The sequence below is a fragment of the Manacus vitellinus genome, unplaced genomic scaffold (assembly GCF_001715985.3).
Source record: "Manacus vitellinus isolate BGI_N305 unplaced genomic scaffold, ASM171598v3 scaffold_1_pilon, whole genome shotgun sequence".
In the NCBI taxonomy this organism is placed as follows: Eukaryota; Metazoa; Chordata; class Aves; order Passeriformes; family Pipridae; genus Manacus; species Manacus vitellinus.
Genome location: NW_021939396.1, coordinates 24,674,723 through 24,695,825, shown reverse-complemented (window position 1 = coordinate 24,695,825; position 21,103 = coordinate 24,674,723). Strand labels below are relative to the sequence as shown.

The 21,103-nt window shown below is 37.7% G+C and overlaps 1 protein-coding gene across 1 annotated transcript; it reads right to left on the bottom strand.

Annotated features, from left to right (window-relative positions):
• Positions 1 to 201: 201 nt before the first annotated feature.
• On the bottom strand, positions 202 to 17,773 carry CALB1 (calbindin 1). Its single transcript, XM_018078652.2, has 11 exons — positions 17,702 to 17,773; positions 17,360 to 17,436; positions 12,750 to 12,824; positions 8,587 to 8,670; positions 8,442 to 8,498; positions 5,469 to 5,546; positions 3,072 to 3,127; positions 2,937 to 2,976; positions 2,796 to 2,849; positions 2,592 to 2,663; positions 202 to 2,180 (listed from the first exon to the last, which is right to left on the bottom strand). Exons 2-11 carry the CDS (start codon positions 17,423 to 17,425, stop codon positions 2,067 to 2,069), a joined length of 696 nt encoding a protein of 231 aa, XP_017934141.2. The 5' UTR covers positions 17,426 to 17,436; positions 17,702 to 17,773; the 3' UTR covers positions 202 to 2,066.
• Positions 17,774 to 21,103: the final 3,330 nt, after the last annotated feature.

The window sequence follows — 21,103 nt, the reverse complement described above, 5'->3', positions numbered from 1 at the left end:
GTAGCAGAAGGGTGTCTTCAGAACAGATATGTGACACTTAACTTTACTCATGTTCAGGAAGACAGATTTCAGTTTCTGTGGTAACTCTTTGTCAAAACACTTTAAATGCTTTATCTCCCACTTAGCAAACATCATATTTTGACACACAAGGTTTAGGGTTTTTTCTTTACGCTCTTAAAATAAAGCAAAATCCAGGGTTTCAAGTGCACAATATGAACAAGATCAATCATTTATTGTACTGATAGGCAAATTCACTGTTCCTTCACTTAACGTACACAGTTGTATTTCACATTGCATAGAGAAAAGAGACAAGCAGATGAGAAGTTAAATCACTGTGCGTGGAGTGGGAGTAAAGCAGTGAGTATGAGCTAGCTTTACCTTATTTTAATGTTTTGTGTGGTTTTTTGCCAGCAAGACCCCATCCAGCACCACCTACTCCTTAACTTTCCAAGGCTCAGCCTGGAGAGAGCCCAAGGCTATTAAGCCTTTCCTGAAATGGTATTTAGTTGCCTGAGTTCACCTGAGGAATTCAAGGATTCATTTCAGTGGGAGTTCTTTGACTGTAATACCGAAGGATCTGAGTCTCATTGTTTGAGACACATTTCAAATAAAATGCATTTGCTTCCATTTGTTAAGTAAGATGCAGAGAGGCATCTGAGAAGTTGCACATAGCTAATCTGCTAACCTGGAATTGCTTCCAAAACAGTTGTACGTGGAGGCAGCACAGGTTTCTTGGCCTTAAGACAGCCCAATTTCCTTCCTTCTCCAGTACTTACTGAGAGCAATGGCCTGGACATTCATGAAGCTGTCTGGCATAAAATTGGTGTAAAGTAAAAAGGAAGCCAGGCCAAAAAAAAAAAGATGCAAGAAGAGAGGGATGCTTCGTAGTATAGTTCCCATTAGAAAATACATCTCTAACATAATAAAAAGCAGAGCCCACCGTGTAAACTAAATTACCATATTGTTACAAAATCTTTACTATTTTTTTCATTTAGTGTCAAATTTTAATACTACTATTGTAGACTAGTGATTCAGTGTAAGATCCAAGGAGGCACATTTTTTTAGAATAGTCAATTTGTCCTTTACATGGTACAGAAGGAAGAATTCAGGAGATACACAAACTAGACACCAACAATCTTAGGATATTAAATTTAATTATAGATTACACAGAATATGATGTAAAAACAGCAATTGACTAGAATAATTATAACCTGCAAAATGTGAAAATAGTTTAGAAAATGGATTGTCATATTCTCTGACACAGCAATAGTCATGAAAGGTACACTTATAATATCATATGTTAATCTGTGTATTAACTATACTACCTGTCATTTAGCCAGGATTCCAAGATGGATTAAAGGCATTTATTTATGAAGTGCCTATGTTTAAATTCAGTAAAACAACTAGATTGGAAACACTATATTTTTATCAACTACTGCATGGAAATCTATTCCAGATAAATGCTTTGTCTATATGCTATGAATTCATAATGAGAAGAGTAATTGTAAAACTGCAGAGAGCACAGACCTGAAAGTGGGGGGCTTGACAACTGAAAATATTTCTTAGTGCCTTATTAAGTTTTGGAAATTAGACATGTCAATGTCTCTTTCCTTTTTCAGACCTAGATCATGTTTAATCTGAATTCGTGTTATGTTTAAAAACCTTACCTTTAGTTGAAATGGGAAAGATACCTGTAGATCTTTTTGTTATGTAGTTCAACAAGAAATGTTGCAAGTGTCAAAGGATATGATGACCACAGCAATGTCAGCAGGTTTATTTTTTATCCAGCCATGTTTATGAAAGCAAAAAACCCAACCAAAACCAACCCTGGCGTATTTTAGTTTCTTTTTGAATATACAGACTGGCCCAAACATAGACATTCTCTTTATCAGTCTTATTGTTACAAAAACTGTACATTACAAACAGTATAGAAACAAACTGAAAGGAATGTGCCACACATCCTGGCTAATTTTCTATATGCAGTTTAAAAATACAGCCTACTCCCTTACAGTGCACAGTTATTGTGTAGAGTACATCACTAGTTAAGTGGACATGATAGAAGAGCTCTAGTTTTCCTCAGCACAAAGAATAAGAGCCAATTCTGCTCGGTAAAGCTTTCCTCCATCCGACAAGGCCATGATGCTTTTCTTGTATGTTGCAAGGTTGGTAATGTCTAATTCCTATTTAAAGAACAGATAATACTTTATAATCCTGTTTAGTTATCAGCATGAACAAGTTTACTTCCAATGGCAGGAAATGAGAAGAAAAAAAAAGGGTATTCTCAGCCTGTCCAAACGTAACACATTGGAAATGTTATTTATTTGTACGTTATCCATGTTATTGCCATATGTTAGCTTGCTGATAGCTGGTGTCTCAGAAGCAAGCAAGATTTTGACAGTGTCATTGTGTAATCACAACTTCCCTAGTTCAGGATTTACACTGCTATTATTTCCACCACAATTTTTAGTTGTACTTTGACTTCAGGAATTATGACTTAGAAGCTCTATATTTATCTTATTAGGATGGATTAAAGTGTCCTTAAAATCCAAATTAAATCTAATCTCTAAGGGGAAAAAGTCCTCTAGGATTACCTTTTTGTTCTTTTCACAGAGATCCTTCAGTAGGGCATCGAGTTCATTTTCATCTATATAACCATTGCCATCCTGAAAAATACCATTAAAGATAATTTTAAAAATTTATTTTTCATTTCTGAGGTTATGGCTAGTTTTCCACAGATTCAGAAAATAAGTGCCATTAAACTACACTAGTATTAAAAAGGTGTTTTGAAGACTTACTTGATCATACATCTCAAAGGCTTTGTTGAATTCTTTTGCACACATTTTGACACCCTAAATGCCGAAAGGAAAACAAATCCATTAATGATACCAGTTATATGTGATGGTGACAAGTTAACTGAAGAATGTCAATATTCATACCTGAAATTTAATAAGAAAATTTTCCTGTACAGGAAGTAGTCTTTGGAGAGAAAGAACAAAGGTCAAAATATTTAATTGTTTCCATTACAGCATTTGGTACATGGTATTTGTTATGAAAAGAAACAGAAGACATACCTGGCCAGTTCAGTAAGCTCCAGCTTTCCATCATTGTTTGCATCAAACATCCTGAGCTGAAAAAATATATAATTTTACATTGCTAATGAAAATTAATCAACATAATGAAGAAAACTCTTACTTAGAAAACTTAAAATCAATTATCTTTATCCTGAAATGATGGCCCTGGGTTTTAATCTGTCACATTTGCTGTGTAATACATTTATTTTAAGTACTGCCTAAGTAATTTATAGTAATTCTGATTAACCTACTGTAAGGTAAGTCTTAAGACAGTGATGAATGTCCTGTATGAGAAACGCACGTGTAATTGTTTATAAATGAGGGGAGTGTTGATGTGATAACACTTTACTTTTGACTTCATGTCATGATTTGATAATAGAATTATTATTCTCTATTCATAAAGATGAAAAAAACATCAGATAAAGTTCAATAGAATCCCAGGCATTCAGCTCTACTTAGACAGAAAATAATAGACATTTCATCTAATTGACTGCTAGGTCTAAATATTTAAGTAATGATAATGTTCTGTTACTGTGATATATTAAAAAAAAAAAAGGGTGATCAGATGATGAGATTTTGTTGATGGTATTAAAATGGGAAAATAAATTTCTCCAACTATACATAATTAAATTACAGGAATAAATATATTAATGTAATTTGACCAAATAAGTGAATAATAATTTTTAATAACTCTCTTGTATTAAAGTATTTTACTTTGAGGCCTTGAAAGTATGATCTCCTGCTGCTTGAGAGGCACTAGCAGCTTATATTAGCTATTAGAACTAGATGGAGATATTGCTCCTGCGTGGGACTTCCTCTCCCAGTATTTATGTCTGTATGGTTCCATTTTTCTACTTTCAAACACTATATTGCATTTGCTGTATAAAAGAGTCTCAAAAGCAGTAGACTACAAAACGCTGAAAGCACCTCCACCAACACTCCATCCCATCACTTGCAATCGCAGTCATTTTAGATGTAATTTATACATAAGAGGAGAAGCAACATTCTGTACTGACATATCTACCTAAGTGTATATCCTTTAAAAGAGAAAATTAATGCAATGCAATGGAAAAAGACCTAATTTTACTTTAGACAATAAATGGCAAAATATACCAGAAAAAGTTACTAATTCTACAAGCATTTATTTCTACGTAACGCCCTGGTTCCTTTTAATACTTTCTTCCTTTTGTATAAAAGCATCTGCCTTGCCTGTGTTTCCCATGAAAGCAGATTTGCATTTGGGCAAGGTAAGCAGTGGCAGCTGTGAAGTCAATGTATTTTGTATTTTGATGGGTTATTAGTGGCTGGCTGTACCTGCCAGCAGCTGCTCAGGACTGTACATTTTCTATTAGTCTTTTGTTTTCTGTGGAGATTATGGGAGAGCTGGGCTTATATTTTTTTTCTTATAACAAAATTATTTGTGATTGTGTATCTCTGCAGAGGCCAGAACTTATAAAACACTTTATGATGATGGTTAAAAAGCTCCCTGAATGAACAGGATACATTTTATCTTCACCAGCGAATAAACAGTGACAATTCTAAATAAATGGTTCATACTGGTACAACGAATCAGCAGACTTCTTCCAGGAGAAACACAAGTTTTGTTCAACCATTCTTAAGCCAGTGTGAGGGTTAGAGTGTTTACCTAGCATGTTTTAAATTGCTAAAAATATTTTAGGATGAAAACAAGCTGATAAAACAATAAATGTAGTGATATACATTTCCTGAAGACCGGAATTCTGTCTTTTTTTTTTCTTGAAAAGCCCACACAGAAGCCAGTACTAGTCCTCACTGTGGAGTACCATAGCAGTGGGATGGAAGGAGTGTTCCAAGGATGGGCTGATTTAAGGTCAGGGAAGCAACAGTTTTGTTATAGCGTCTATCTAAAACATCGATTTCTCCTTCTTGAAGCAGGTGGAGAAGGAAAGTATGAGATGTTTGTAAGTCTGGTAAGAAACCACCATGCAGTAATGGCTTCTAAGACAAGAGACAGACATCACAGCACTGTAAGAAGGCAAAATATAGACAGGAACTCCAAATTAATTTGATCTAAACATAATAATGTAATTATGACAGTAGCAACAGTTTTTCTCCTAACTGCGAAGATTTCAGTTTTACAACTAATGGCACAAGGAAACAAAACAGGAAAATAGCACGATGTGCCAGATATATATACCAAGAAGCTTAGAAATTCCTGGGCTTTTGTTTTTTAAGCAGCACTGAAAACTGCCCATCGAAACTCCGTAGCTGCAGAAGTACTTGCAGTGCCACAGTTGTCTCTCTGTTGCAATGACATAGCTAGCCTGATTGGGACTTAGTTGGTCCCCAAGTCATTTGGAGCCTTCTAGTGGCTAAACGGAGTTTAGATTAACCCATTATTCCTTTGAATAATCTTACCATTATTTCTGTGTATTCCGTTAGCTTTGAGTCTTCAATCTGCTTATTTGCTTTCTGTAATAAATCTTTCAAGAAGCTCTGTTAAATAGAAGAATAATAGGTGAATTTTTATCTACAGTATAAAATATTTGACTTGCTAACTTTGGATTAAGGTAATGGAAAATGCTATTTTACTTCCACTGTAGTATTTACTGTTGAAGTTCCAAATAAGTATGAAAAAAATAGTTACAGCTAAGAATATAAGTTTCTTTTGATAAGTTCAAGTACACTGCATTTTATTTGGAAAAAGTGACTCCTAAAACTTTCTGCATTGTATGCCATTTGTTGTATTGTGAATTTGGAAAAAAGTTTGGCTTTCAAGAATACTGCTTCCTAATCAGCTCTATCAGTAAACTAAGCTAATTAACCTTGGGTCTCCTTTTAAACTTGGATGCCTATTCACTTCTTGCAACATAGGAACAATTTTCCAGAAAGGATCAATGATTAATCAAGTTTTGTCCTTGCCTATGGCAGTACCCACTGCTAGATATGAACATTGCTCCTTCCTACCTTGTACTTTAAATGTGTGCAACCAATTTCGTTGCATTTTAGAATGAGAATTTGATGTCACATTACTTGAAACACCAACCATTTTTACTTTAAAAAATAAGATGCTTTTCACCTATTCAGTGTTTTAAATTTCTGCACTAGATCTGTGACATTAAAAAAAGAAAGATACCAAATTGTTTAGCAAGGGCATTACAAGACCTGTTATGTCTGTATGCCTGTCAATGCTCAATGAAGCACCTAATTCCTGTCGTCAATTGGAGTGTCATTATCTTTGTGGAATTTTGGGCCACATTTCGAGATAGAAAATGGGAAAGCATATAAGAAAACATACTTGAAGCATATAAGAAAATATACTTGTTGTCCTCAACTGGAATGCAACCATGCTGATAGTCATACACCTAATACCCGCTGTAGTTGTTTGAGTTTGGCCCCCTCCGTGCTGGAGGCCCTTCCTGGTAGTTTGTATAGGAAGAACATGACTGAAATGCAGTAAATGGATGTTGTGGAGACATGTTTAATCTTGTGTCCTATGATGGAAAATAGAACTGGAAAGGACATTGAAAGGCTATCCAGTCCATCTCCATGTTCAAGAAAGGATTCTATTTATCTAAACTTCCTAAATTACTGTCTGATCTGAGCTATTGCCAAACCTTTCCAAAACACAGTGATGATGAGTTTGCCTCCATCTTAGACAACATATTCTACTGCCATTACTATTGTTAGAAAGTTTTCCTGATTTCCAGCTTGAATCTCACTTACAAAGTCGTCCGTGGGTGTACTCCTCACATAGCAAATACTTAAAATGCTTGTGCTTGTCAAGAAATGCTGATCTAAAAATAAAACTGTGTATTTGTGTCTCATTTTCAACATGTTAAAATGACCTTTTTCTCTGAGGCACACAAAATCTCACAACACAAGAGAGATGGGACCATTACGGATTCAGTTAAAATGTTCATTCTTCAGCCGGTCCTCAATCAGCCCTGCCTTTTAAAGTCTATTTTAAATTATAGCAGTCAGCAGCAGTCCTTAAGGCATTATCTAACAGCTGGAGAGTTCTCAAGGGCTACCTCCTCCTGATCCTACCAACTTTAGACATACCAACCTCCTGCAACCAGTCATCAGGAGAATGGGCTCATCTGCCTGAGGGTTACCTTAAGGTTAAATCCTCAGCAAATATCACACAGATACCAAACTCAAAAGAGGAAGGAAAAACGAAAAAAGATGTGAATTTTCTGATGTGGATTCCTTTTCTGAACAGAAGATCTGTAATGATTTTGGAAAGTTTGATCTCCTGGTCCTTTAGTTAATAAAATTTACATAACTCTGTTTTATATGACATATGGGGAGAATAGTCCAAATTAGATGGATAAGCACTGCTAGGCCTTTCTCTTGCTATGAATTGCTTTGATTCCTTTGAATGTAAAGCTACAGTAATGAATCAAGTACAATTAACTGTGGAAAATGGCACCTTTCTACTCAGATGCTATTGAATATGACCATCTGTCCTATGAGGAAAGGCTGAGAGAACTGGGATCTTCAGCTTGGAGGAGTTTCAGGGTGACATTGTGAAAGTAAATACTTCAAGGGAGGGTGCAAAGAGTATGGAGCCAGGCTAGTGACAGGACCAGAGGCAATGGTCACTAAGTGAAACACGAGAGGAGCATCAGGAAACATGTTTTCACTATGAAGGTGACTGAGCAACTGGGTTTAAGTGGCTCTGCTTGAATAGGGGGGTTGGACCAGGTGACATCCAGAGGTCCCTAACAACCACTCTGTGATTCTGTGACAGAGAATCACAGCATCTACAAATTACTGTTGGTTGTATGACTAGAGAAGTAAAATCACTTTAGTTTTAATGCTTCTGCAAGTCTGAGATGACCAATGGAATAATCTCGATTCTGCTCTTTTTTGTGCATATTAAAGCTGATACCAAAATCCTACTAGGCTAACCAAGCAAGGGCAGTCCAATTCCATTTGTATTAGTCTAACAGTATGACAGAGGAAACTGTAGGGTTACATGGTACTTGAGAGAGCATGATCTGTCCAGCAGCATAGTGATTAATGGTAGAAATGCCCTTAGGAGAAACCCAACAAAAGAGACCTCCTCCCTAATATACCCAAAAAAATAAGCAACATAGCTTCCAGAGGCCCATCTTACTTTCTTAATCTTTCTTACTTCTAAGCTACCTGCTGCCCTGAGTCACTCGAGACAAACTTGATCTGAATTAAAATATGTTTTAAACCACATCGATAAGATTAGGGTTTCGCTTTAAATAATTTACTGGTGATAAAAACATCAGCTAATTATATTCCTTTTTTGTTGTGTTTGAAATGCAAAAACATGCATCTGAAGAAAGAGATAGCAACAGGGCTGTAATCCAACACCTGTTCTCATGTCATACATACTCAGAGATATTGATTTACCTTAAGTTCCTCAGAATCAATGAAGCCACTGTGGTCGCTGTCATATTTCCTCCATGTCTGCAATCAGAATATGGATGCTTTAATGATATATTTATGGCAAGCAAGTCTTGGATGGTTTTACAACAGGCAACTTTTCATACTGTACCTGCATGAAGTCTTCGCTTGACTTTAGCTGCTGGCATCTGAAGAACAACAGGAAATTCTCTTCCGTTGGCAATATCTGAGCAAGCTGTAACACAATTTATGCAAGATTAAATTTTGATTCTTCACTAGGCCAGCTGAGCCTGTAATAGAGCATGAAGCTTTTTAAAAGCATATGAAATTCTTTGTGCTCATACTGCCCTATAGTGGCCCCATAGGAAGCTTCATCCTGCTAGCTGAAATGTTTGGAAGAAGGCTCTGAAAGGCTTCTGGCTTGCAGCTTTGCCATATTCCTCAAGGTCAAACTTAACTGAGGTCTGAGAGGAGGGAGTGAGGCGGCACTTTACGAAAAGGGTAGCTGGGGAAAGGGGAAAAAATTAATTCACCCATGTAGAGCTAGGATCTGTACTGAAAACCATTGAATTGGCATGAAGGGAAAGCATGATGAGAGAATGCATCGATGATAGGTGTGAAGGACTATGAATGAAGAAAGTGAGGAAAACAGACTACTCACAATGGCAAGGAAGAGCAAGAAGAAAGATGAACGCTGACATGAAGAACACATGTGTAAGGCAAATGGTTAAATATAAGGAAAAGCCAGGAGAAAAAAAAGAAAACAGGGAGGGTGAGGGTTGGCAACCAGTGCTCAATTGTCGGACTTGGAGATGTGTTCAAGAAGAGCTATAAATACCAGAAAGAAATCAAAAGGGTTTTTAGCCCTGCAAAACCAGGGGTGGTTCTTCCAATGCCTCTCCTCTACAAAAGGCTTTTTTAAAATCAGACACATTATTGTACTGATTATTGCAAATGTTCATTTACTATAACTCAATTTTGGCAAGTGACAAATGTAGAAGATGGAAAGCATTGCTGTATAATTTAATGTAAAATCACGATTTGTTTTTAACAAAAACCCAATATTTTTTTTCTGTCCTCAAAATGTATGAAATGTGTTTTGATTAAAGAAAACTTTTTACTTGGAGAATAGAGCAGCTGTGCTTACTAGGAAGAGAAAATGGAGAAAGATTTCTTAGCTGAATTCTTTAATGAAAAATGACATCTGCAGAATTCCTGGAGTCCCATCTTAAAATTTCTAATCAAATTTTTGTTTTTCTGCCTTTCTTTCACATCCTCAAATCCCTTGTTCTGCCTGTTTCAGTGCTATTACCTAATTGCTGAGGCTTTTTTATTGGGATCCAGCAGAGCCATAAGTGAGTTCAGCTCTCCCCCCACAGGCACAAGGAGGCTATGGAGACATATCTCTTGTTTCTCTACAATTATCTATGCAAGGAATCAGTTATATTCTTTGATTGTTGGTACAACTGAAAAGACACATCAGAGCACTCTCCTTACAGAAATGGCGCAGCTGATGACAGGCTGTCAAACCCATCAGAGCCTTCTGAGTACTTTTGCTAAATGGCTCAACACCAAACCAAAAGCAACTTGAACAATGCGTTTTTGTCAGCAGCTTTCAAAATCTACTCCATTATAAATAGCATATACACATGTGGGTAAGTACATATTCATACAGACGCAGTAGCTAAATGTGTCTTGATTTATGGAAAAATGTTTTTATTTCTCCTATGACAGACAAGCTTGATTTTTAGAGTACATTCCTATTTAATAGCAAATGGAATGGAAGAACTGCTTAGAACAAAAAGCAGAGTTTGGGGGAAGGGACTGATTAGGACAGTGGGAAAGGGTTTGCATGTGTGGAAATTATAAATAAGATGTCGTTCAGTGACATAGGTAACTCCTGTGAGTTTTGCAAGGACACTGTAAAATAGTACAAGGTGCAAGGGTGAATGTAAAATAGTAACTGTCCAAAGAATCATTAACAGCTTATTAGCAGTACCAAACTGTATTTGAGGTACAGAATATATGACCTTATTTTAAGCTATACCTCTCACTCTTTCTGTGTCTCAGGGGAAAGCATTAAATTGTTTTTCGTGGAAAACTTTGCAGTATTAAGGGATGAAGAGGTCATGTGGAAACAGGCTCAACTTCCCAGTTTTATACCGCTACTGAGAAGAAAGATGGAAACCTATTTCAAGTCATTACTTCTTTGTGAGGATAAGCATAGGGGGACTTCATGAGAATGTGTGAGTAAGAGTGCAGACCACTGCGAGTCCGTGTATGGCAGCAATAGTAGTTTAGTGAACTTTGCTGCTTTTATGGAGAGCATTGGTTATTTCTGTATCACAAATAATAGAGGACAACCACAAAGCCTGACACTGGTTTGACTCCTCTCTCCTCAGCTGCAGGCTGAGATGTGTCTTTATAAGTTACCTAGCAGAAAAAATACTCTCATAGCCTAAATCATAACTCTTTTCTAGAAATCGTTCTCTAAGTAAATTCCATTATATTTAATGCTATTTAAAATTCCTTTCACCTGATACAGTGAATTTTCTTTTTTAAAATCCTATAATAGAACATGGGAGGACAAAGAATATTTTAGGCTAATGTGTAGTTATTTTTATGGCAGCAGTAATCTTCAAATAATTTGAATGTAGAATTGCCGCAGTTCCGAGTTTTGAAACCTTGGGTTTCACAAGCACATTTTAGTGAAAGCATTGGTCTGAATGAGTACAAAAGGTGAATTAAAGGTCTCTTACACAATGACAAGAAAGTGAACAGGTCAGACTTTGCCTTTAGCTGGAGAGCACTGGATTAAAGCCAGTGAACTAACTGCATTGTGCTTGCAAAGACAGAATTGACACTTAATCTGATCTGAAAATCCACTCCTTCCTTTGTGAAGCCACCCAGGCCTCCTCTTTATCTCAGTCAACAGACCTTTCCTGAAAACTCATTATTTGCTCGCACATTTTTTGTCACATACTGGGATATTCATTATGATGGTTGGGAGTCTGAATGCTTTACATCTTTTTTTTTTAAACAGCATTCATACACATTTTGTAGAAAAACTATTTGATATACTATGTAAATGGGAGCAATCTGGAATAACTGGATTTTTTTTTTTTGTAAGGAAGGAGAATCAAATCCAAATACCAACTTTAATTTCATACTGCTCTGCATGTACAAGATTTTTCATGAGTTCCATCAGCACTTTCCAAATCAATCTTCATGCTGATGTAAGTGAAATAAAATATAGCTATTGGGTTTGAAACTGCTATATTAAGGGAGAAAGTCCCTTCAGTCACGGGACTCAATACTGTCACTATCCAGTAGCTTCCGTGGATGCTGAGCATGCTTGGTGCTTCACTGGGGGTGGTGAGCCATATCAGACCCTACTGGCTTTGCTCATCTTTACCCATTAAGTCAATATCAGAATCAGAAAAATAATTTGTAAGGTAAATGTTCCAGTTATCTTTCCTAAGTGAAGAAGCATAGTCTTTTTCAGGCACTGTTCACAAATTCTTCTTGCGTCCAATGCTTGATGTTACACATATGCAAAACGACTATTTAAACAGGATTTCTCGATACGAAATAAATATGTGTTTGTTAGTCCAAACCCAAACATTTTGTTAGACCAAATAAACAGTAGTTCTTTCTAGATGCAGAGCTATTTGATCAATACTAAGTATTGTCAAAAGATGCATTTTTAAAAATCAATTACAGCTGCAAGTGAAACAAACTGATCATATTTCTATGGTAGTTTAGTCATAATTAAATATGCATTTAAACAAGTTTATGAAATTGAGACATATGACAGAAAAGATATCTTTACATTATCTATTATATCAGCAGTGATACTTCCTATTGACTTTTACAGATTCTATTCAGTCCTCTATTTTAAAATTAGCTGCTGACCCAAAGTTGGTCACTGTAGAATTTTTCAGGCCTGGCTTGTTTCCAGCTGTTCCCTAATTAGCTCTCTAGGTCAGATTTCTTATTATCGGGAAAAAATATAATACCATTTAATAATAAAACTGCAGTCTCATTGCACTCAGAGTGACATAAACGAGTTGTCAATTTAAGCTCAAAAAAGTGACTTCTTAAACTGTAACCCCACGAATTCTCCTTTTTGTCTTGCAGCACTGAAGAGTGAAAGTGAAAGAAAACTCTTTCCTAGCAAGTTGCCTAAAAGGTACAATTGTTGAGCAGCTACACAAGGATAAGAGATTGGTTATCTCATGTTATGTTCATGTTGTTCTGTGCTAAATGTATTCAAGTAAAGGTCAGTCTTTTGTTACAAAGTAACAGTCTTACCTCGACTATTCCTATTTTTCCATCAGTAGTCTTCCCATATTGGTCCACAAAAGCTTTCATTTCAGGTGTCAAATCCTACAAAGTTACAATGATAGAATCATTACTTCAAGATACAGGGAAACATATGTAAACTTACTTGAATATTCTATTAGTTGCAAAATAATATGCTACATTTAATGAAATACACTCATCACGGCTAGACTCCTCAAGTTTAAATGAAAATTAGTATTTTTTAATCATGAATAATGTCATTGTGATAAATTTTACTTCTTAAGGAATTATATTATAGTCAGTGTGAATGATTGTCATTTAAATACCTAGAACTCTATTTTAGTTTACAGAATGAAAAAATTATAAAGACAAGTGTGTTGGAAGATGCGTATAACAGATCCTTTCTTTAGGAGCATGACAGTGTAGTTCATAGGCAATTATTAGTCCGTTTCCTCAGTTTTCATTCTTAAATTAGTAACTTAAAGGCAGTGTGAAATCTTTCAAAATAAGAAAAAATTCAGTATAAGACATCTGAACACCAAAATAGCCTTTCCACATCTTTGAGTGGATTTTTCCTGAACAATGGATGCTATTTTAGTCCTAAAAGAACTCATCACAGTATCATATTTTTCACTGTTTAGTATTTGGTTATCATGGAAACAGAGTCAAAATGTCACTGCTGAACTGTAGAGAGGCAGATTTAGGGGGAAGAAAACTTCGAGCAAAATCTTAAATCTGACAGAATAAAGCCATCATTGTTCTTCATGTAAATTATGGTCCCTGCTATACATCTGCTCTCTTAAGGCTGTCCTCATTCTAGGCTGTGAAAAAGATGCCAGCCTTGGGATGAATATCTAAATATTTGATTTCACACTTCAATTGACTTGTCTTGCTTTGATATGAGCTGCCATCAACCTTCAATACTGATCAAACTTTTAATTTTCATTGTATTTCTTATAGGTGTGAGCTATTGAAACCATGCAGCATGAATCAGGGTTACAGTTATAATAATACAATGGACAGTTCTATGGTTACAGATGAAGATACAGCAAACTTTGAAAATTAAAGGTTTAGTTGCTATAATAAATCTGACTGTATAGGACCTAAGTGATTCTCTGACTGGAGACATGGGGAATCTCAGCTGTACAAAGTCCATTGTAGTTTGTCCCAAATTTCACTACCAAAGCTAACTAAAATGTCAGTTCCTTGTAGCTGATACAGTCACGGCCTAGTATCCTATTTCGGTCAAAGTCATCCATGGCAGGTTAGTAATTTACCATGGCTTTAATTAGAGATGTGGTTATTAATACAATGCACTTCAAAGTCACCTTTCATCTAATGATCCCAAAGTGGGGACAAGTTTGCTTAGCACGTAGAATGGAGAATTTAGACACTTGGATTTTAATTAGTCTTGGTTAAACATTTTACTAATCTTTCTAATAGCAGCTCTGCAGTGCCAGACAGTGTCCAGCCATGGAAGGAGGCAGAGTAAATTACAGGTTAAACAAAACAGGATGCTTGTCCTCTAATTCATTATTCAGAAATTATTGTAGTTTTTTTTTGTGTTCACTTCACCCGCTCTTCAGCTGTTTGATGAGTTTTTTGAGTTGTATTATTCAAATAAATATTTTTGGTCAAAAAAACTTGCCTAAATTTAACCAAGTCTACTTCTAAACTTGATACAGATGCAGTATTCAATTTTTGAAATTAAGAAACTAGCCCTTCACACCTCAGTCAGACACCTCAGAAGAGAAATTTGTCCAACAAGTGGAACTGTAGAAAAAAAATAGGTTTTTTTTATATAATTTGAAAATATAAGGATAGATGGCACTATAAAAACACTTACATGACTGTATTTATAAATCGTATTTCTGTGGAGAAATATTGTCACTATCTATATATGCAGGGAAAGTGAGAAATGAATGTGGAATAGTTCGGCCAACATCCACCTATTGACACTTTATCAGCTTCTGTATTAATCACTTATATCTCAAAGTTTCTTTTGGGAAATAGGGAATGTATTACATAAATGTGGAGCACAATAAATGGAAGCTTATATACTTATATAGCTTTTATCTTTAAAAAAGAGGCAGTTCTTTTAACATGATTGAAATTAGATCAGATCAAATCACTGTCTACCATAATGCCTAATGTTACCAAAACCCAAGCCCTAAAACTTGTGAGTACACATTCCCCCCATTGGGACTAGCCTGAATCAAGCTGCATGCTCTATCTGAGAAAAAACAGCTGTGAAAGTACAGGCTTACTGAGTGGATTAATACAGGGATTAGCATTAGAACATAATTAGAATAGTTCCATGGTTGGGAAGAATATTGGGAAATATTAAACCGTCCTATTTGATGACAGAATCAATGTGATTCTTTAAAGCATATGGCATGACTGATGCAAAATCCAGCTATGAAGAATGCATAATTGAATATTTCAAAAATAGTGAGAAGGAGAATGACCTGAAATGCAGAAGTTAATGATGACAAAGAAGCTTTGGGGTGTTAAAAGAAGGACAGACAAGGAAATTACATATAACCTACACTAGTTTTTCAATGTGTCCCTTCTGGCAAAAAAATAGAAATTCAATGCTACTGAATTAGTGTCCCATGAGACAAAAAAATGAACTAATGAGATGCTGGTTTGGCAAATGAGCCTTCAAACCCAAGAATCAGATTAGATCTGAAACATAGATGATATATAGCTGTACTTCAGAGCCCACAGACCAAGTGCTGAATTTGGTGTTGCTACTGTAGATTGCTCTTAGCAGAACACTCCAAAGTTAGGTTTGAATCAGAGAAATGGGAAAGGAAAACTTAGACACCTGAGCATTTTTAAAATATAGCATGAGATACAGGCAGGAGTTATTTTAAAAAAACCACAGAAATTATAACATTTGTAGCAGATAAGAATAATCCTATGAAGCTTTCTGTGTTGCTTTGAATAGGATCTGTTTTTAAGAGATGCATGCTTAATTTGAGAGAGAAATGAATCTGATTTTTAAATGATAAATACTTTTGTCCTTGAGCTTCTAATTATTTTTTTAACTACTGAATAATATATTAGCATTTCTACTAACAATGCCATTCATACTAAATATAGAGGCTTTATATCTTCTTTCTACCGAGTATACTTAAGTTTCCCGCACTTCAGTATAGAAGAGAGATTTGTTCTGTTGCGATACTTTAAATGTATTGAAGTTGAGTTTAATCTTTTCAGTGAAAAAAATATACTTCTTCCCTCTAAAAAAACCCCACATTCCTCTCCCAATTGGCTGTTTTGTTTGTTTGGTTTTTTTTTTTTTACTTTAGATTTGTTTTATTTTATTTTTAATTTTAGTTTAAACTTACTTGCATTCACAAAAACGAGAGCCTACACCAATAGCTCTCAGAAGAATTAACTAGTACCTAAACTGCAGTAACATTAGAGGCTCTGCTGGGAGACAGATTTTCATATATGTAAAGTTTACACTCACACAATTAATAGGAAGATACAATTTTCCACAAAATCAATGAAGATTATTTTTTCTTTTTGCATTTACTGCTAAAATATACAGCAACTTTCAAAGCAAAGTTAATTATTGAAATTCTATTGCTCAATTTGGAGGCATTCTTATTATGAAGTATTAATCTATTTTATCCATGCATACATGTCATCCAGTTAAATTATAATTTTATTTTCTGTTTCTTCAGAAGTCTTTCAGCATAGATTAATTTAAACCAATTCCCTTAGGTTATATATTGGACTTTGGTGCTAAAAGTGGCCTGATTTAGAAACTGATTATTTTAAGGGCAATTTATTTGTTAAAAATGTTTCCTTCTCTTTTAATTCAAATCTTTACATGGAATCTTTAATTTCTTTCTTTGTCTCTTTTTTTATTGTTGTTTTTCTCATATGGGCATAGTTTGGAGGAAATGAATAATTAATGTTTCGATAACTCATACCCAGAAGAGTTTTGACAACACTACCAAAAGCTTCGTTGTCTCTCTGAACAGTTTAAACAGCCAGGATTTGGTACTCATACTCATACTCCTAGTGAAGAACAAGAAGTGATTAGGAGTCATCTGCAGATCTATTTAGTGACCACCAAGGGGCAGGAATGCATTTCAGCCCGTACTGCCCGTTAGGTATGAAAATAAAACAGAGTCCAACTACCTTGAAGTGTTTTTTTCTTTTTCTTTTTTCTTCCCCCACCCCCTTTATCTTTTCTTTTTTATTTTTTTCTTTCCCATTTTAGTAAGAGTACGTATCTAGATCAGATAATATTAATTGCAATGGGATAAGGTCCCATCCAAGACAAAAAGACAACATCCATGTATTTCTTGACTTTTGTTTTTTAGCACTGTCAGAAGTATCAGCTTGTAGCCTGGCAAGGCATGAGCGGGACCCGCTCTCCACAGGGGTGGACCCTGGTCTCACCTTTCCAAAGTAGACGATTTATTTCATTTGCAGCCTGCTCATTTCTAACCGAGCTACTTCCCTTTGCCTGGTGAGGCAGGTGCATGACCCGTGTCATGGCAAGAGAGAACAAAAGGAACTGGGGCGCTGGAGTTTGCTCAAGAAAACTCTTCTTTCCCGAGAAGACGGAAAAGTGGGGCCAAACATTAACCTACCAAGCCTGCCTTCTTCCGTGCCTGCTGCAGCTCCTGGATGAAGTTTTGTAGCTCCTTCCCATCCATGAACCCATTGCCTACAACACAAAGAGTTACGGTTGCCGTCACCGCTCCCTCCAAACTCTCCGCTCTCCAGCGCCGGCACAGGGACGTCTCCGACCCGTCTCTCGCTCCCGGCGGAGCGGCGCCCGCGCCCCTCGCCCGGACCCCTTCACGGCTGCGGGGCTGCGCCCCGAGGCTGCGGCGGCGGCCGCCAGGTGGGGAGCGGAGGGGTCCCCCCAGCCTCCCGCGGGCCTGCCCCCTCGCCCCCGCTCCCCCGCCGCCCCGGGGGAAAGGAGTCACCGTCGGAGTCGTAGTGGTGCCAGATTCGAAGACTGGGCGCGAGATCTCCCACGCCCTGCAGGTGGTCTCCGCCGTCATGGTGGGCGCGGGGCGGCGGCGCGGGGGGGGGCGCTGTCCGCGCGTCCTGACTTGGCTGTGACCGCGGCGGGCCCGCGGCGGCCGGCGGCCTCGACGGCTCCGACAGACCCGACGGCTCCTCCCGCCGCCGCCCCGCCGAGGGCTATTTATGAGGCCGCCCCGGCCGGGCCACTCCCCCGGCCTGCCCTCCCTTCCTCTCCCGAGCCCCGGCGCGCCCTCCCCGCCCTGCGCGGGGGGGGCCGGGTCTCCCGACGGCGGCACCGCGGCTGGGCCGGCCCGGAGCTGAGCCCTCGGGGAGGGAGGGAGGCAAGGAGGGGTGTGCGTGTGCCGAGCGGGGAGCCCCGGGCAGAGGGAGTTGCTGAGGATCCCTTGCTGTAGAAAGTGTGACCATGAGACGTGAGGACAACCTCCCAGATTAGCCACGAGGTTTCCAGCTGGAAGAGGGTCCTTGAATGTCAGAATGTGGCTGGTAGCACCTCAGGACGTCACAGTACAAAGAAAAAACCACTTGGGACATCATGTAGGGTTCAAGGAGCCTGATTTTCACTGCTCCATCCCCAACCCAGACCTGCAGACAGCTTTGCATAGACTTGGTCTTTGAAGAGCTGAAACCTGATACTCCCTCTGAGATATAATGGAGCATTGAGATATTCATATTGAGAGAGTATACGTACAGTGCATAGGTGTGAGGGACACTACCAGTCTGCTCTGAGTGGGTAAGAGCTTTTTTTTTGGTAGACTTGTCCTTCTATAGCAGTGGGTTGGTGGGAAGGGACAGCGCAGCTCACAAAAGTCTTCCTTCTGCAATGGGGTAAACTGTTGCTGTTCTAGTAATGATGATGAAGTCCCTTTTGGGATGACTCATTTTAGCCATTAGGGTCACTGGGTGCTCTGAAGCACTGAACCTGATTTTCTCCTTCCAGCACTATCTCTCAGATGCTACATTGAGTTACGTGTGATGGTCAAAATGACCAAAACTTACAGGACACTGCCAATACAGTAGACAGTATAGTAAGGATGAGGGATGAGAACAGCTGGGAAAACCAGGAATCTCCAGGTTCCTCCAAGAGAGGAACATGAGCAACAGTAGGATAACAGTATGTTAAGACTCATGTACAAGGTGAACATAAAAATAAATAGGATAATGCAGAAGACAGAAAAATGCCAGTGGGGGTGGATAACCCAGCAGTATGAGAAGTGGATGCTTAGTAAAGGCTGACATGTCCTGAGAGGGATTTCAGTAGATTGGGTGGCTGAAATCTTGTATGCATTATGGAACAAGATGTGGGCATAGCGATTAAGTAATCATGAGACCTTATACTTGATTCCCTCCATCTTTCCATTCTCCTATTTCTCCACCTGTTATATGCAGCTTTCTCTCCTTCTGTTGCTGCTGTTTGGCTGTGAGTTCTTCAAGAGATACACTGGGTTGACCTGTGTTTTGTTAGCTGATGAACAAAGCAGCAGCTAAGAGGAAAGATACAAGAATAAGAGCACTAATCTCTTCAGTTCAAAATGTTTGTATTAGTGAAAAGTGTTCAGATTAGTTTTGCAGTCACAAATACCTTTATACTTGCAAAAGGAATGAAGACATTTTAAATATTTCCTTACAATCCTGCTCTGTTTCACCATGTAGAAAAAAAAAAAGAAATAAAAAATCATGACCGGTCCAGTTTCCGATCTAGGAACCGTTTTTCAGGCATGGCTTTCTCAGAGAAGCAGACTTCAGTGGGAACCCCACCCTGAAACTTCTGTAATCTGCCTACATCTTGCCTTGAAAATAAAAGTCTGAAACCAACGCATTTCCATAAAGTAGCAATGATGATCAAAAAAGAGAGAATTCATGAGGCTTTTTTTTACAGGTACAGATCTGGCCTTGAGAATTGTAAGCATAGTGAATTGAGCTTGGCATTATCCATTGTGCTTGGAAAAGACAGTGGGGTGCCAGTGACGCAAGGACACTGGAAGGAGACAAAGGTAGAACTAGCATTTCCATCATTTTTAGATAGAAGAGGTCTGTGCCAATGAGGCAACTTCTTATACGCCAAACATATTGAATTACCCCATCCAGTGCAGAATTTCAGCTTCCAGCAAGCCTGCAGGAAAGGAAACCGAGTACTGAACCTGTTTCAACAGACCTCTGACTTGCATCTTATGTTGATTTGCTTCTTGCTGCATACCATTTTCCAATGGCACAACAAATCTTGTGCTTGTTCCTTTTCTCTGATCCAGAAGACTGCAGCTGAATGGGGGCAAAAAATTTAAATGGTTTGGGGCCAGCTCAGCCTTGTTCATCTGACTGTTCAGACTTTTAAATAAACAGGAGCTGCAATGTTTACATTTTCAGAAGTTCTCAGAATAAAATATTTTACATAGGTCATATGTGGCCAGGAGGATTTGAAAGAAGTCTCACCAGAACTCTGCAAATATGGTGCTTCTCTCCATAATTGTATAACTGAGTGCAGGTGCTTGGACATGTTGACCTCTCATTATGCTAACATCTACAAAATCAGTATTGACTACAGAGCATTTATATATTTTTTTTGTGTTCTTTACAAAACAGTATATCAAGGTGAATGTGTTTGTAAGTTCTCACTGCTGCACTTGACATGATCCCTCTGCACAGGCATAAAAGTAGCAGACATTTCCGTGCAAAAATAATCACTTATATAACTAACTGCACACCATATTTTCATGATTAATAAATTACCAAGCCAGCATTCATATTTAATCCCACTGGACTCTGCTTCTTATGCAAAACTAAATCAGAAACTGGTCATTTCAATTCCAAGAGGCTATTAATTTCCATTGAAAGAGGAAGCACTGTAAAAGATTTAAAAATGTAGATATATACAGGATGTGATCCATAACCCAACGAAGTCCATGCAAATTTTTCCAGTGATTCTAGAGGGCTTTATGCAAGGACAAAATTCTTCATATTTTCAGAAATTATGTGTATTGTGATAAGCATATATACAGAAGCCTAAGCCTTGCCATTCATTTTAGCTAAAGCTACATGAACCAGATCCATATCTGGCAGAAATCAGAAATGCTACACTGAAGCCAGGTAGGAATTTGACCCGGAATTGAAGTGAAAATTACTATCTTTGAAAACATTTGTTGTTCATAGCTGTTCTTCAAAAGCTTTTCATTAATATTTCTTTTTTTTATATGTGGCTTTTCTGAGATGACTTACTCTGACTACCAGACTTCTGTCTTCACTCTCAGAAAGGCACCTTGCAGTGCCTAGTAAGACCCCAAGGGTTTCTCAAGGCATGTGGAAATCAAATATGCCAATTATAATAGCAATCCAACCTAAAATAT